Raw genomic sequence first — 18,447 nt, 5'->3', positions numbered from 1 at the left:
TGTTGATACACATCTTTGTACGAAACTTGCCAGATGGCAGAACTTTGCAATGTTACTGGACAGGCAAGGGAGTTCAATATGACTGACTCCAGGAAAACACACTGTTCACAGTTTGACAACTTTAACTACCGTACATGTGATTTCTTGAAATACATCTAATTCAACTTCAAGCACAAAACGACATATATCTTCAAGGCCCTTTCCAATCAGCACATGCAGTTCACCCACCTGGTAACATATAGCGATTCCCTGAATTATCGGAAAACCGAACTACAGTGTAAGTTAACTGAAAAAATGATAAACATGTAACTTACCCCCATTGTTGGCTGTCCCGGTGTCTGTAGAAAAGATAAAGAAATAAACAATATAATTCAGTCAGATTTAAAATTCTCAACAACAAAATACAGATATAAATACATTTCTTTCAAGTTACTGTCCAACTGAACAAGTCTTGGATGTCCTAGAATTTTGAGGACTGACTGAGAAAGTGCAATACAATGCTGAGCTTGTTTACATTTTGTAAATTCAACGTTTTGTATTTGTTCACAACTTAAGATGAGAAGTTGAATCACTGGTTTCTCTTATGCCCTCATGTCCCTGCCAATGCCAGAAAAAAAGGACGAAACTTTTGTTCAGAAACAGGGCAATTCAAGTTGTAGGCCTATGGCCATGGAGTTGATGGTTTTTCAATTGAAGCCGTGCTGATGCAGGCAGCCCCAGGAGTAAAACCTCAGAGGACACTCAGTCTGGAAATTAGGTCAAGACAACAACCAGATCAGCACTGGGCTCCCTAATTTCTATTGAACCAGGGTCGTCAGACTTGCATCTATTAACCGACTATAACCCCTTCAACCTACATGTGCATGTAATAGCCTGTCAATACAATTCCAACACTGCATTATGGAGATAATATTATGCAAATTGTTCGTTTTCAAATTTATTCTCACTCTGCTTCTTTTCTTTCCTTTTTTTCCCCAGTGAATCAAGTTATTGGTAACTTTTTACCGTACAGTATGTTTAATTACTTGACAACCCCTCTGCCAAAATAGGGGGCTTCCTTTTATAGGTGCCGAGGGCATGCACTAAAAATTTCTCCAGCCAAAATTCTCAAATACTCCACATGCATAGGGAAGTGGGATGAACACAAAGACACACATGAAACTACATGCAATAGATTCAAAGTGGGAGAGAGGTAGCACACATGTACAGGAATATGCACAACAAAATGTACATGGTATGTTCCACCTCTCCAACAAATATAAACACATTTTCAAACACCAGCCATTATTATCAAAAATTGTAACCAAGAAGGGAATGTGTCCCCCAAAATCCTTTCTAAATTTGCAGCCCTGGAAATAGTCTAAATAAAGGGTAATTTTTAAGTTACACTGATTGATGTATTGGTAGGGGTTCTCACAATGATATCCAATTCTTTCACGTGGTGGTAAGTTAAATATAAGGCCTAAAAATAATGTTGTTTCTTTGTTGCAAGTGTCTCTCTACCATAGAGATTTCATTTAAAAATTTTCATTTTGTAAGGATTTGGTAAAGTTATATGTGTTGCTGTGGTAACAGACTGACATCTTTGCAACATAATGTATAATGTGGGGAAAAAGCTCACTGAAGCTGGTAAACAAAAAGTAATCTGTTGATGTTGATTGTTTTCCAACATCATCACCAAAACAACAGTGCCCTAATTTCTGTAAACACAAATGAAATTTGAAATCCAGGATGACCTTTGCACAGAACTGTACTGCAACAAAAAACACACTTCATCAATGAATATTTGAATTAATACTGATATCGTTTAGCTTTACTATTTAGCTACCAATGACTTTCACAAAATGTTGTTTTGAAACTTACCAGACAAAAGACTGCCTTTAACATTACAGCAGAAGATCTTCCTGAAGGCTTTTCGGTAAGACTTGGCCCTCCATGCATAAATAATTGGGTTGAGTGCTGAGTTGGTGTAACCACTCCAGTATGCAGCCACATTCAAGATTGTGGGAACTTTCTGGAAGCCGAGGGAAAATCCCAAGGTTGAGTATACAAAGTAGGGAGTCCAGCAAATGAAGAAGGCCACAAAGACAATGAAGAGGGTGATGGTGATGCGCTTCTGCTGGTGGAAAATCTTGTCCTCCGTCATGCTGGTGTGGCTGCGAAGCCGCCGACTGTATTTGCGAATCGTGTTGAAAATGACGCCGTAGACGAGAATCAGGCACGTCAACGGAATGATGATGCCCACGAGGGGTACATAGAGCCCGATGATTTTCTCAGAGAGTTTCTCCGGGTATTTGGGCCCGCACTGTGAGGTGCCAGGCTTGTAGACGTTCTTGGTGAGCCCGACCAGGGGCCCAATGGCACAGGTGAGGCCGATGAACCAGGCGAAGGTAACCATGGCAATCGCCCGGCGGAGGTTGATGATGCGTTTCAGTGGCAGCACCAGGGAGGAAAACTTGTGCAGGGCAATGGCCATGAGCCCATGGGTAGAGGCCACCAGAAACAGTGCCTCAAAGAAGGCATTGGCATTGCACAGCACCGGGCCAAACGTCCAGTCGCCTTGGATGACTGTGGCCAGCGAGAACGGCATGCAGAGGACTGAGACGCCCAGGTCGGCACAGGCCAGGTTGGTGATGAACATATTGGTCTTGCTCCGCATTCCCTTGAAGAAAATGATGGTCAGGATGATGAGTGAGTTCCCAATGATGCTTATCACCATGACGATGGACAGCACCGACGCCAAGGTGATGACGACTGGCAAATCCCAATACGGTGGCTGCAGCCCGGGGGCTGGCGTGGTCAAATTGTTGGTACTGGCAGAGTCCCATGTCAGAGAATCTGAGATGTTAGGAATAACTGTTGCATCGGTTGCAGCACTCTCCGTTACTGCCATGATGAAGACAGTCTCAGTGTCTGCTTGGCTCATAGTCTATCAGATGTTTCTCCTTGAGTGTAAGCTCTCTCCTTGAATTGAAGACAATTGGAGCAAAGTAAATGGCAGGGCAACTCAACACAGAACTCTGAAAAAGAAACAAAAAACTTTATTTACCAATGTAAAGTTGTGGCCAAATATCTCAATTTCATAATTCTGCTGAAGCAATACTTCTTTCTTTTTTGGAATATGATTTCTTTTTTCCTGGGAGCAATGTCAGTGGACGGTGTAAGAATTAATATCCAACATACAAAATATGCTTATATTGCATAATTTTCACTGTAGTATGCAGAGATTCTTTGCCTACAGTAAGCAACTTCATGGGTCTGGGAGCTTCTGAAAACAATTCAAGAAATCAAGGTGATTTATGTACCATAGCTCTGTGCAGGTAACGTGGAAAATAGTAATCAATAAAAAATGATACTGATTAAGGGATGTCAAATACTGTTGCTTTAGAAACAGACTGTTTTTCCCATTAATTTTAATGGGAAATGAATAAAACGTGACTCTACGGTCTGGTCGCTGGCTTGCTGGTTCCACAATGTCACAGTGTGATCCGGGATCATGTGGCTTCACCATAATGAGTGCTGCAGTTAAATGTCATCTCACTAATTCTCAGAGACACACACTGGTCCATGAAAAAATCCATTAGATCAAAAATACATTAGATCTCCTCCGGCTCACTCAAGAGCCACTAGTATTGAAAACAAAAGCGGTGACACATGACATCACGGATGATAGATGACATTTTTGAAAATTTCATAACCTGGTACACAAATGGTGAGTCTCTCCTTAGGGCAGACACACTCTACACCAAGATTCCCCTTTTGTAGGAGTTACACGTAGGTGTACATTGGACATGTGTCTACAGCCGATGCTGGAAATTTAGTTTGGCAGTTGGGAGGTTTCGGTGGTTGAAAAGTCCCCACTGGCAAAGCGTAAGACTGCAGGTTTGTGTCCCCCTCGAGAATACCTACCAAATGTCTAACAAAGTCTCTCAGGAAGTTATCATCCTATGTTTAAGGAACCAAATCTTTATTAAAATCTTAACAGTAGGATTTTCTAGTGCAATATAATCCATGAAAAACATCTGGAACAGCACTCATGCATAATTGAATTACTTTCAGAAGCAACTTAGATGGTACAAACACATGTGTAAAATGCAATCTGTTTTAATTGCAGACTTCCAGACACAAGCTGTTTTTACTGTACACTTCTGCTGGAACTAAGGACAAAAAAAAGTGAAAAACAAGGAGGTTTTCCTTTCAACAGGGTAGAGATTTGGAGAAGAAAAATCCACAAGGTTATAACCAAGGCAATAATAACACACTGTAATTTTACATGGCTTTTTAACAGCTGTCAAAAAGGCAAGAGATCTCTCCAAAATGTCCTGTGATTATGACAATCTTGCACATAATTTCTGGTAAATGGTAAATGTTAATGATTATAAATGTCTAACATCCAGACGTTTTAGTTCCACATCCTGGCATCAGGAACCACATCCCTGCACCATTCCTGTTACTGTATAGGAGTGGGTGCTTGGAGCACTACCGTACATTTAAAAAATACACGTACAGGTGCATGTACAAGCAGAATGCATGCTTATTTTGTTTGCTGACTCTCCAGAGAGGTTACGAAGGGGACCAATGATCCACCCACTGTCTTCAAAGGGAACTTGTAAGGTTCCTTCACTGCGTCCCCTTCATTTTAAAGCCTCTTTGTAGAACAGTTCCTCAATTGATGGCCCGTTCAAAGCCTCTGGTCACGCTTTCAAATGCCTTGGATCACTGAACCGGGTCTAATGCTTTCTACAACCAGATTACAATGCACTGTAGGACTTGTTATTTTACAAACTACTGATAACTGTGTTCTACATGCTTCATGCATGTCAAGTTCCGTTGGACTAAGTTACTGGTCCATCTACTGGTAACTGAATTAGTGTTCTCAACTTTTGATTTTCCATAAACATTTTCAAACAATGACCAGAATATTCATGTTATGTCCTAATATCAGAATAGAAACCTTTTCAGTTCAAACTGGGATTTCTGATTTTGAAGAACCTGATCGGGTAAAACTTGTACCACTAATTCAAAGGGACATCAAGTGTTCAGGGGTACTATGAATAAATATCACAGGAAAAAATCCTGAATTTTCCCTTCAAAAAAGGAATACCACACACTAAACCAAAATTCAAAATACAATTAGTTCACAGCATAAGGCCTTTGGTGTTATAACACACGTATGAATGTGATGTACTGTACATGTACATCTAGGCCTACAGTCCTGGCCCTCAGATATCAGTTATCCCGCTTTGAAAAATCCTGTCTCAGTCACTGACAGCAGTATAGAGTTTTTCCAGAAGGCGGCCATGGCCACCACCTCCAAAATGGGAAATGATGTGCAGAGATTTAAAGACAAGAAGACAATTATATGGCCTATTTCATTTCCCATATTCAGCCTTCACCTTATAAAAAAAAGTTATTACCATCCCTCAGAAAGCCTATAAAGTTACCAATACATAAAGAAACAAATTAAGAACTCCTCCAATTACTTCAGCCCCTCCCTCAACATTTTGCTCTAGATCTACCCTAGCTAGAATGCATCACACAATCTAGTAAATTGCTTCATGTATTATTCACTTACACATGTACACATGTATGTTTATGCTGTCCACTGTAAATCTCCAATTACTAATTACTACATTCCAGTATGAGTTGTTACAACATTGTGTAACATTATATAGTGAACAGTATAAATGGGTGTACGTGCACATGTATGTGGCTAGTGAATACTGGGAAAAAAGGAAATAAATTATGGGCTTCGTGTCAAAGTCAAAAACACCAGGCCAACCCCCTCACCCACTACTCCGCCAGGAAGGTAGGCAGAATTCTTCAAATTTCTGGCTCTAATGACACTGACGGATGTTTTCTTCTCAACTCTTTTTGCAGGAATATCCCTACTCTTTTGAAAAGATGTAAGAGCATTCATTTCTACTCATACTATATACTTTCTAGAAATTTTTATCGTTGCTACCACACCCTCTAAATATAGCAACATGTAGAATTTACATGTATATGTACAGTACATGTACATGTACATGCACACAAAACATGCACAAATGTGGTCACAAACATTGTACTCTGCAAGGTGAATGGTGACATATACAGTCATATTGATACAATGCCTTTGTAACATGGATTTCAGTAAGCTCTGACACTTCTGCCTAAAATTCTGGGCATACAAGAAACAAGTTTTACGTGGTGCTCTATGTTCATGGGTGTCGTGAGGGAATATATGAGGGAGCACTTGTCACTCCTGGAAGTACCGGCGGTACGTACAGGAGAAAGAAAAGAAAACATCAAGGAAAATGGAAAGAACATAAAAAGTATTAATGGATGGAAATTGCCAATTCCTTCAGAACTGTCCAAGAATTGACTGCTCTATCACTGTTTATTGTTGGTCATTCTACTACAGAACAAATGAATGTTTTGCCTCTTCCCCCGGCCCCCCCCCAAAAAAATGGCCCTAGCAAGTCTAAAATTGGGTTACAGCAGATGCACATAAAAATTCCAGCTTTAGGATCAGTTCATATTTGGCATGAAAGTAAACGCGAACAGATTTGTTGGTGTCAATTTTAAACAGAACTGCAAATTCGCAAAAAGTTGAACACATGTATACCGGTATTTCATCTCTAGTGAATTTTTCTGTAAACATTTTGTGAAGTCAAATTTGCTATGCTTTCATATTTGTAGGATGTCTGAACCGGCCTTCAGTACATGTATTGCATACATGTATGTACACTGTTTTTTTTTTACTCTAGTTGTGACTTGAGAAAGTGCATCTGTGCCTAAAAGCCACTGTCACGGCGCTCACTTTTCCAGAGTTGAGCCTTTAATCCCCGCTTCACCTAGATCCAACTGCTATCCTAATCCACTACAAATAGTGCATGCCTCCAATGAAACTGACACTTTCTGTTCCCAAATGTATGCATTCACCAGTCCATCAAGTCCCCCCAAGGATGCAGCTTGACACTCTGAGCTGCAGCCATCTGTCTTCCTTAGACCATTACTATCACATAGTCAGGAAAACAAAAGCATAGGGAGAGGGGCAGAACCAGTGGTGTAACTAGTGCTAAATGTCCGAGGTGGGGGTGGGGGCACCCAGGGCTGTACATATTTTTTCAAGGGGGCACCATGAGAAAGTAAGCCTAAGCTACATTTCAATAGAGATTATTCATAGATTTCAAATGGGGAGGGGACAGGGGCATCCACTGGGGAGGAATTGCCCTCCCCCTGTCATGCCATCGGGCGGAGCAGTGAAAGTACATGTTTGGTACATGTACATTTCCAAAGTTTATATGTTGCACATACATGTATACATTATGCGGGAACCGGGCCGAGAATACTTCCGGTGCAAAGTGTGAGGACAGGTCTGTTCACTGACACTCCAATACATGCAGCTATAAGTCCACATCTCTGACCATTTTGAAGCAAAAAGAAATTAAAATACAAGACAGTGAACTGAAACAGAACTGCCAAAATCATTTTCAAAAAACCTGACTCCCTCCAACACTGATGCAACAACTACTGTACTGCACCAATATTGAAAGTGCACTGCCATGTTAAAGTTTAGCTACGCTTTTTGGGGGGGTTACAATTTTTTTCCATTTATTTTTAAAAAATTGGATCACCACAGGGTGAGGAAACAGGAACGACAGGAAATTCTACCCTTGGGTAAATGCTTACACAAAGGCACTGAAAACCTCAGACATAAAAAACCTCAAATTTATCACTGTGGTTTTCATAAACTGAAATGGAAGTACTGGTACAAGCATGTGGTTTATTCCTCCATGGTACAAGCAAAGACACTTTGTGAGAAACAACAAATCATTTTGGTTTCCCTGCCTGACGTGGGAGTGTAATGTAAAGAGGTATGCATTTATGCTCAGCAATAGCAGCAGAAAAATTTTCAAAGTGGGGGGGGGATTTGTGAGACCATCAAGCACCAACCATTAAAGGACTTGCCATAAGGTGGGGGGAGGGCAGGGACAGCCCCCTCTCCTTTCCGCGATCGATGATGCTTAGTAAAATGGATTTGGTTTTCACAAACTGAGATGTAAGCCAGCAGCAGAAAATATCATTCAGAGAAGACTGATTTTGGACAGCTTGACCAGCATTGATTTCATTCATATACATGGGGTACAAAAAAATTGAACAAACCCAGAAGTAAAGACAAGACAAATGCTAGTGTGTGCATGCACACAGCACAACTCTGGCATTCACTTGTGGAAACAAACATTGGAATGTATATACCACTGTTGTGCCAGCTGTGAGCCATCAAGAACCACTATCAAGTGTGTCAGTTCGTAATGGGACAAGTCTGGTCAAATAGAATGTACCTGTAGACCAACCACTCGAAAAGAAACTATAAACAATTAAACCAACAGAGTTTTGTGTTAGATTTCTGTAAACGTCACGTGCATGCACCTTCATATGTAATGTACACGCACAAATACATTGTACATACATGCATCTTACTTGATTACAACCTTTTCATAGAACCTTTATATGCTTCAAAGTGTTCTGTATCAGTTGCACCACAGTTTTATTCCTCCATGGTTGCTGTTTGTCTACCCACCCACCTACCAGTCTCTCTACTGAGTTTTAATTTATGCTGGGGGGGATTCAGCTTCTTTAAATCTGTCCATATTCCACTACCTCTCCCGAGTCCCCTTAATCCACTTGCCCCTGAAATACATTTGGCCAAAGACAAAAGGAATGCTACTCAAAGCAGAGCCCAGCGGCTGCCCCAGTGTAAATCTCCTGGAATCTCTGGTTCACAGATGAAGGACCCATTATCCTTGTCTCCATGGGCCGGAAATGCCTGGTGTTATTTTTCAGAGAAATTTGAAAAGCAAACACAGTGAACATAAATCTGTGACTGGTATGACTGCTTGGCCACATTGCCTGCACACACATACAGACTTACAGTGTGTCACAAATGCTGAGTGGATGGATGACACGAACCTTACTTAGAAAATGTATTTTGGGGAACTGTCTACTCATATTTCATGTATGAAAACTATATTCTTTTCTGCTCATCTTACTGGAAAGTGCACTTTTTACATTTTCTATTTCACTGTGATCTGTCATTTCAGGAAGAACTGTCAATTTTGGGGGGTTTCTGTTCAACTTGCGAACAGTTCTGAAAAAACATGACTTACTGGCAGGCCATTTACTGAAATAACACAAGTCAACAACAAAACAATCTAAAGCCGGCTACCGGTAGGCCTATCTGAATTTATGACAAATTTTGGCATTGACAAGGGTGGAAAAACAGGCTTCTTCCTGGAATGACACTGTAATTTGAGCTCACTTTAGCATGAACATCCCGGCAAAAAATGCCCGCAAAATGGCACAACAAACATTGAAAACGCCCGTATGGTTAATGGCATTACAAATGGACTGCATTACAAATTTATATTGCATGGGCCTTTCAACAGCCAAAAAATGAGGGAGCAATGAAAAATGATGTCCAAGTCCATCAGATTACCATTAGTTCTGCTTTCATTCATATTTCAGATCAGTTCATGCCAGTGTTATTCTGAACAGACTTTACTTCAAGTTGAAACAAGGGTTTTAACTGTTCCAGTTCTGTTGAAAGTAAGCGTGAGTGTTTCCCAAGCACACTCCGAGGAAAGTGGGGCCTTCGTTATTAAGCCAGAGTTCAGTTATGAAATACGAAGAGTGAAAAATAAGATGTCTAACTTGAAAAGTTGAAGGCTAAAATTGATGGGGAAATGGAAATTACCGAATAAAGTGGGATAATTATCTAGCCACCTTTACACATTCACTAACACATCTGTTGATCAACCACTTCATAAAAGAATTCTAGTCACATTTCCCAATTTAAAACATAACTTTCTTTGAAAAGTTTGCACGTGTGCAAGCTCACTGTGCAAAATACAGATGAATTACAAAAAAAGAACAGAAGAAGTAACCTCTTGCAGGCAAAAGAGGAAGTTGTTTCCATGCCCATTTTTTAAAATGAAAATCAACTGTATTCCCCTTGTGAACGTATAGCGGTACATGTGTCCCCTACTTTCAAAAACATTCCACCACTCCAAGAAAATTGTTTAACAACATCCTTAAATTCAAATATATACAAACTGGAAAAAAGCAAGACATTTGTTTTAACATGTAGATGAGTCATTTATGTACACGACATTGTGATGGTAACCAGCACTACACCATGGCAACAGGGGCATAATTTGCACAGCCATTTGATAAAAGGTTTCAATCGTTCGCTTTTCTAAAAAGAAGTCTATTTATAACTGTAACAGCAGTACCTTTAGTATACTCACAACCTTAGTAAAATGACATTTCTCACTGACAAAAGAGGGAGAGCGATATGTTGGGAGGGGAGGGTGTACTATGGCTTTCAATATCTCGTGAAGTCTGTGCAATGAGTTGAGGTTTTTATACACTCAGAGCAAATCAATACATGTTCTTGTTCCTCCTGATTTCTCAGCAACATGAAACCTGGAACTAATGCCATACAAGTGTGCACACACCATACATCAGCACGCATGCTACCATACATGTACTTCATACTTACCACACGTTCTGTCTGAATTGAACCTGTTGAATGGGATAAGAACTGAAACTTCACACTTAAAATGAAAAGGTTTCCCCTTCAGAGTGACAGCATCCTCTGTGGCTACCCGGATACGCACGACCTGGTGGACTCCCTGGTGGACTCATCACTTGTTATCATTCAACTCAAGCTGCTGTGAATCACTACCGGTATAGATCTTGCACAACACGTGATCAGAACATACAGCATACACACATATGGCTGATGTACCGTAGCACGTGTACATTGCACACATAAGGCATAGCCCCACCACACTGGTTTATCTTTAGACTCAACTTGCATAGTCACAAACGGCATCAAATATTCAAAGACAGTGCTCAGAAATCTGAGCAACAGTACATAATGACTAAGGATTAACTTAGACAGTTGTCAAAAGGATGCTGCGAGGACGCAATTGGTTTCTCATCACAACACGCATTAGAAATTTAGGGGATCAGAGCTATCTGGTGTGCTGAGGCATGAAATGTGGACAACACTTGAACAACTTCTCAAGGGCTTTAACAGAGATTACATCACATGTGAAAGTACTGGCTGATAAAAGCCTGTGTGGGTGTACATGTCCCTCAAATATTGCATATGCATTTTAAGGGCTATGCCTTGGAGCTGATTACCAACATACCTGACTCATCAGAAAACTGTTTCAAATTATGGAACTCTTTCAACCACTCTTGAGAAAAAATCACTAGCTTTTAAACAGTTTTTGTTGGGACATTATAAAAAACATGCTATATGGCAGATGTTTTACTTTTTGTGCATGTACTGTATATGCAGTTAAAAGGTTGTTGCACATACTGTGGGTGGGACAGAACTGGAAAGTTGACTGCATATTTCAAATTTGCTTTTTCTTTTTCCCTTTGAAATTTGAAGTTCAGGTTTTGTACAAGCACTACTACCTGGGTACCATGTTTTACTTACTGTGGTGCATTGGTTCAGCTCAGTTACTAAACAAGGTCTTGCTGAAAACATATAGCCACTCCAGGCTTTCTGTGCTTTTTCCAAAAGGAATAAGTTATGTAACATTTCCTTTGCATGTTTCCTCTTTCTTTGATGATACTTTGAACGTAACATGTTCCTGATTTCACAATATACATGTAGTAACCTTATCCTATACACTTAACACTGCTCAAATAATTGATAAAAAATTATGGGGATAAATTTTGTCCCTAAAACTCATGTCCCGACTTTCTATCCTATAGTTAACAGATAAAAACTGTCCCTGTAAGCTTCAGGCAGGTAACTACCCAATCTTGCAAGCAGTGCATGTGTGCGTGAAACGCATGTGAAACAGAGGTACCCCACCTCCCTTTTTCACCAAAAAAATATAAATACAAAAGAAGAAAAAAAGGGGGGGAGAAGAAATGAAGGGGGGTCATACTGCCTGAAATTGCACCACAGAGTACATAGAATCCAAAAATGCCCCGGACCACGTGTTGTAAGGGCTTTGTGCTACTCACTCATGGGCACTGTACCATTGTTGCTCTTATTCACACCCCTCCCTTTGGGAAAATCCTGGATCTGCCCCAGTGGACCTCCACAAACAATAATGAATATTCATGTGTAACATGGGACAAAACCTAATGGGTATTTTCCAAAGAAAATTGCCTCAAGAGAGCATAATTCCTTTGTCATTCTTTTGGATTGACTGATTGACCAGAGGGTTGACTCATCTTGCATGATCTGATATAAGATACAAAATTTAGCTTTTCTTTCATAATGGTGATGTTTTCTAGATTCACTTGCCAAACCTCTTCAAGTCCACACATTTGAAAGGGGCAGGGATGGTGGAATGTGAAGTTTTTGGGCGCATACAATGATGATTTAGTTACCCTCCCCCCAAAAAAGAAAGACAAACCAGTTTAATTTATTTTCCTTGTCTATCAATCAAGCTTTATTAAAAGAACTTGACAGCACACTTTGAAATTAAAAACGTGAAGGAACTGCTGATCAATTCTGTAAATAATCTAAACATAGATCAACTCATGTGTTTGCAATTACAGTGAACAGGCTGGAGGCAACCTCGTTTATTTTGGATTCCTGAAATGTCTACACGTGTGCTTACTATCTGGTTTGAGTGAGCGAGCATATTTCACTTTTGTGTGATCAATCCCCATGCAGCCTCATATTATGAAGTGGTTTCTATGAAGTGGGCCATTTTCAAAGATCCATCTCTGCAAAATACAAGTGCCCACCACTAACACATCAAACTATGATGTTATCAATAACACAATACACACCCTGGCATCTACATGTAATCGGGGAAATGCCATAAAAATGCAGTCTCTTTAGGCCTGGTTCCCACTTCATAGAACTGCATGACACACTATAAACAGGAATGTCTGTGTGCCTGGGCTTGAATGTCTGCCTGAGCAACGTGAGTGGTCAGATCTGTGTTTACCTTGCTCTTGAGCCTCAGAATGGTCAACGAGATAAAAAGTCATCATTCAAGTCAAAGTGGCTACTGTTAAACCAATCACAGTAAAGGAATCTGATTATGCCAATAGCTCTAGTCCTGGCTTGTCAGAGTAGTGAGCTCTCCCAAGTAATGAGACTGTTTTCTTATCCAAGAGGCTGTTTGGAACACCCATTAGTATAGGCCAGGGTGAAGACTTCTCATGAAATGGGATTAGGGGATGTAAGTACATGTTTGTATGCATGTATTTCGAGGGGAAGCCAGAGAAGCAAGTCAAGTGAACCACTGTTGTAATTTCCTGATCACTGAAATAAGTACAGTAAACTCCCGTTACAATGCTCCTTGATAGTCTAATGCTCTTCCTGATATAAAGTTCTTTTTCCACTTCCCTGGCTAAAGGCCAATCATTGAGCACACTTTTCTTTGGTTATAAAGCTCCCCCTTATACTGCTTTTCCGGATATAACACTCACTAGTTTAAGCCCCAGGATAAAAAAAAACATATAAAATGACTTCTGTTACAGTGCTGTTAGCTCGGAATGTCAGATTCTTTGCACGTCCAACAAAATTGCATCATGAGCCCATCCGCTGGTATACTGCAAGCTTGCCCGCATTGTTGTACATGTACGTGCACCATACATAGTTAACCTATTCTTTTCATTCATGGCGCTAAGGGGAGATTCCACTGGGTTTGTGCGCTTAAGGAAAATCTCTTTCAACTCAAACTCTAGGAATTCTTTCAACCCAAAGTTTTCAATATTTCCCTAAAATGCCCTCCTCTACATTTTCCTTTCATCATACCCTACCCCTTAAGTGGACACACAAAACGTTATGGGGACATCAAATGTCCCATAACCCTGTCAGCCATGCTCAAACAACAGGAACGTGGTCCCCAAAACATGGTGTAGGCCTACAAGTGCACTACACAATGCCCTACACAGTGTACACATCATACAGTGCTGTACATACGGTGCACTGTGTGAGCATAAAGCAAGCCTGAGGAACAGGTGTGTGAGGGTCCTTTACTGCATGCCAAGTTTTGGTATCGGATTGCGAGATTCTGTACAAGCACGCACAGCCATTACAAAGTGCCCTCACCTTCAAACACGTGTAGATCAATTTAGATTACGATAACTAGAGTTGAAATTCCGGTGCCCAGATTTCAAACTGTGTTGTACATGTACATGTCCTACATGTATAACTACACTCATGTATTGAGCACAGCCTTCGGCACTTACTTGTACAGGCCTAGTCGAAGTTTTCTAATTCTTGTGAAAAGCATGTTAGAAATGATAGTGGGGGGGAGACAGGAAGAGGAATTCTTTTATGGCTGACAAACTTTGGATGGTTAAGTTCAGAAAAATATCCATACAGTCCCTTCCCCCATGTGCACCTTTCTCTCACAGAGAATTTCACTGGCCTACTGTCCGTGTGCATTATCTTGTGTGTTGGCACCAGTTCCTAATTGTACAAATCCTTTCAAGACTGTTGCTGATGACAGTGGGCCCTGGTTAGCGTAAAAACAATCTCCTACACATGGGTTCTAATGAACTCGGCGCTAGCCATCCTTGCTTGACTGTCCCAGGACACAATAATTTCTCCAATGACCTCAGTCTAATCATAATTCCATCAGACTATTTCTTTCCATCAGGGAGATGTTAATTTTTAGTAATGGTTCTGCCCTTACACCGACATATATTCACATTAAACACTGCTCAGTTTTATGAATATAATGTCTGGGTAGAAGCCATTATCAAAGACAGTCTTCTCAATGTTTGGTGGCCATTAGATGTATATGGGCAGAGATAAGCACTACTAATGCTGGTTCACTGGACTTGATGCAAAAGTGATCTGGTTAAGATAGATTGCAAGCACTCAACAAGGAGAGGGACCTGCTGAAGGATGGAATCAAACAATGTTCTGACCAGATTCTTAACGACAAGCTTTATGCAGGATGTGTAGCATACAACTATGTAGTGGCGGAACAATTTTCAAAGTGAGGGGGTGGGGAGCCAGTTGTGAAACCATCAGGCATCAGTTATTAAAAGGCCCATCCTTTAAGCCCCATCCCATTATGGGACCAGCAAAAAGTGGAGGGCCCACTAGCCCCAACCCCTCCCCTTTCCGCCACCAGTGCATAAGTTCAGTACTTTAGATCCTCACAAGACAAAAGTTACAGGGTTTAAAAATGATTTCAAATTCAAATGAACATGACTGGAGTAAGTGTTTTCCTGTCTTTTTTCTTACCGCTGTGAATATTAATGATTGCATGGGAATAACTACTCATTGTAGGGAGTGTGGTTCCTCATTGTAGGGAGTGTGGTTTATTCATTCGGAGTTGTCTCTTCTAAAGGCGGATCTAGTTTTCCACAACATAAGAGGTGAGGGCCACTGTAACGTATGTTGAAACCTTGCCTTGCTGGGATTAATATGGGGCATACCTTCAAAAATTGACATTTGTAATGCTTTTTCCTTCATTAAAAGGCAATTCCACATAAACCTAAGAATTTTAGATTTCTATTGATAAAATGACCACAGTTGAATGGGGGGGAAGGGATGGGTTGCAACCCTTCAATCCCACAATTCCATCCCTCCACTCCAATCTGTTCAGTATAACCAAGTAGGACTCTCTCCATCATCAGTAACCATGCACAAATCTCATCTTAGAGGTTGGAAAAATCAGGGTAACCTTATTTCGAGGAAACGGCCAGAAAGACAGGTCATCGTTTCAAATAATTTTCCAGGCAGGGAAAATTGGGGCAGCTTTCTGGAGTAGTTTGTGGACTGAAAAATCTAGGGTAATTTTGTTTTTACTGTGGCAGAGCTGTAATGACAAGACTATAACTAGACTCACATCTGATTCCAGTCACAATCTGTGGTGACCCAAGCCACCTCAAGTTCTAATGGGTAAATAGAATGATTCAAGTCACAGCAAGCAAATGACTTGAGTCACTGTTAAATTAATTTGACTAGACTTGAGTAAAAAAATTAGTGACTCATTACAATCCTGTGTTGGATCCACGCCCCCCTCTCTCACCAAAAAACTTGGAAATTGTCCATTGATCTTGCAAATTAAATGTCAAGAACTCTATCTGGAGAACTGTGATATTTTGACCAATTCTTCTTTTACGGTGCACTTCCTAAATCCAACTTTATCTTTTTCCAAGCAGCTGGTCAGCGGCCAAATGGTAAACAAAACCCAGACTAGAGTGACTGAGATTTGCATAGATCCTTTTTGTTTCCAAAAAACGTAGAGGCTCCTCTTGCTAGGATCTGATTTCCCCTCTGTTGTGTATTTTTACCACAGAAGAAAGCAGTTCCTGGCCTAGCTCCTACAAAAACCTCCTACAAAAATTTATAATGGTACATTGTACATGCTTATACCTGTAAGCTCTGGGTGATCACAGTGAAATCCAATCTGTGAAAAGATTTTATAGCTCTCAAGAAGGATTTAGGGCAGACCTTTGGAGCCTGTTTATCAACTGCTCTTACTGGTACATGTAATTGAACCTGCCTGCGTACCACACACAAGATAGCATGCAGTATATTTGAAGGGCAGCAGATGTTATAATTAAACCAACTGCCAGCAACACACAAGAAACAGATTTGTTACTATCACCTCTGAAGGTTGGAGTGGGGCAGGATGCACTTTACAATGACACGTCTCATTCTCAGGGTTTATACCATTGCACTAAGCACTAATGAATACTTTTACACCTTTTACATTTCAATCCAAGTAATCAGAATGACAGGTGGAAACGCATTATGTAAAAAATGTGCAAGCTTATACGTTATTCAAAAACTAATGTAACAGTGAGGCTTCTGGAATGGCAACTTTACTGTGACTATTTGCCCAGAAGGATAAACCAATAATTAAATATTCATTTGGTGCTGCTTTGGCACGCAAAGTGCAAGAATTCTGCCTATTCAAGGCACTTTAAGATCACAATTCAGATATTAGACTTCTCATGTACAATAAGTTGATGTGGAGAGACTTCGCCATACCCCCCCACTTGAATCAAACATTCATATCAAGTTTTCATAAATTCCTTCCAAGACCCAGCAAATTCAAAATTCTAATGGATAATACTGAACTGTAAATGTTTAATAGACAAAACCAGAACAAAATATCAACCTCAACCGTTCTGAAAAGACCTTGGAACAGTTGGACTAGTTTGGATATTAAAACCTGTACTACACAGCGATACTTGATGTGTGCTTTTAAAATAAATGTAAAATGTCGTTTGACTATCAGAGCTTCTGATTTTGGTCCTGAGAGTCATTGCGTCGGTTGAATTATCCTTTGAATAAATAAATTAAAGCCTTTTTTGCATGCAGCTGAAAACTGAAACTTGTTATTTGGTTTCAAATCATTTGGAAGTCCATGCCAAAGGATGCTTTACTGTACAAAGTTATGTACATGTACATACATGGATGTACTGCATCATCAGGCAAGCATTGTGGAAGCTGGGTCAACATACTGATTAACCAGTGCCAATGTGATTGGAGGTCAAATGGATCAGGACAGCATTTATTCAGCTCCGCAGGCATTGCAACCAGACCCAATACTGCTTTGCCCGTTTTGTATAGAGCTGATGCTGGATTGAGTTGCATGGCATGTGAACTTACAATAGGACAGTAACAGGTGTGAAAAGCCATACAAGTCTACATACAGTACCACTGCTGCAATATAATGAATACTATTCATGTAGGGCATACGAAACAAGTCGATATTGCAACAAAACAGCCTCATTTCTTCGTCTCATTGTCTCAGTAAAGTCAGTCTTTGTTGATAGCATTCTTGGTTTGCACAAATGATTCAACATATGTAGGCACTTTAAGTTTTACATGTACCCAGTGGATCATAATGAAATAACTATCTCTCAAAACATTTTTGGACAACTGTACACATTAGTAGAAATTCATTACCATGGGTAAGCCTACAAGTTTTTGAAAAAAAAAGACAGTGGAAATAACAGGTAGTCTCGTCAGTTTTAATTCCACTTCCCTTTTGGGGGTCAACCTCCTGTGGAATGGTCAATTTACATCTACCGGTGCCTCTAGAACCATTTCGAAAGAGGAATTTCCTTGTAAAACAATATATGATAATCCTGAAAAATCTTTGTCGATCTGCAGCTTGAAACTAACTGTCCTTTGAAACCTACACCTCGCTGCAAATTGTTCAGGTCGTGTAAGTAACACATGTAGAACTTTCCATGTATTTTCTGTCTCATTCTGTCTATCATCACGAATGCACATGGATGTACATTATGCAACCCTACAGCAAAGGATTTTTTCCCATTCCACCTGAAAAAGTTCACACTTCTGACCTCAACTGGGACCCCAGGTTCATGTCCTTGCGAAGACAATGTAACAAGTATCTTATTAAGCACCAAGTCAAAATGAAAACCTCTCCAGACACGCTTTCACACCCTTTAAATTAAAGCCCT

The 18,447-nt window shown here is 40.3% G+C and overlaps 1 protein-coding gene across 8 annotated transcripts in view; it reads right to left on the bottom strand.

Moving 5' to 3' along the window:
- LOC110981989 (histamine H2 receptor-like) overlaps nt 1-18,447 on the bottom strand; it is a 51,139-nt gene that overhangs the window by 22,309 nt on the left and 10,383 nt on the right. For 3 of the 8 annotated variants that reach the window (XM_022240078.2, XM_022240084.2, XM_087141091.1), the window contains exons 2-3: nt 1,864-3,020; nt 315-338 (exon numbers count right to left, since the gene is read on the bottom strand). In XM_022240078.2, the coding sequence (XP_022095770.1) occupies nt 315-338; nt 1,864-2,926 (1,087 nt within the window). In that variant the 5' untranslated portion in view covers nt 2,927-3,020. Of the gene's footprint in view, nt 1-314; nt 339-1,863; nt 3,021-3,183; nt 3,204-3,305; nt 3,487-10,549; nt 10,793-18,447 lie in introns of those variants that run through there. The other 5 variants (XM_087141093.1, XM_022240080.2, XM_087141090.1 and 2 more) reach the window with 5 other exon arrangements.

Source organism: Acanthaster planci, linkage group LG09 (assembly GCF_054643075.1).
Source record: "Acanthaster planci isolate LZ-2023a linkage group LG09, COTS_SCS, whole genome shotgun sequence".
NCBI classification, from domain to species: Eukaryota; Metazoa; Echinodermata; class Asteroidea; order Valvatida; family Acanthasteridae; genus Acanthaster; species Acanthaster planci.
This window is presented reverse-complemented; position numbering and strand designations above follow the sequence as displayed.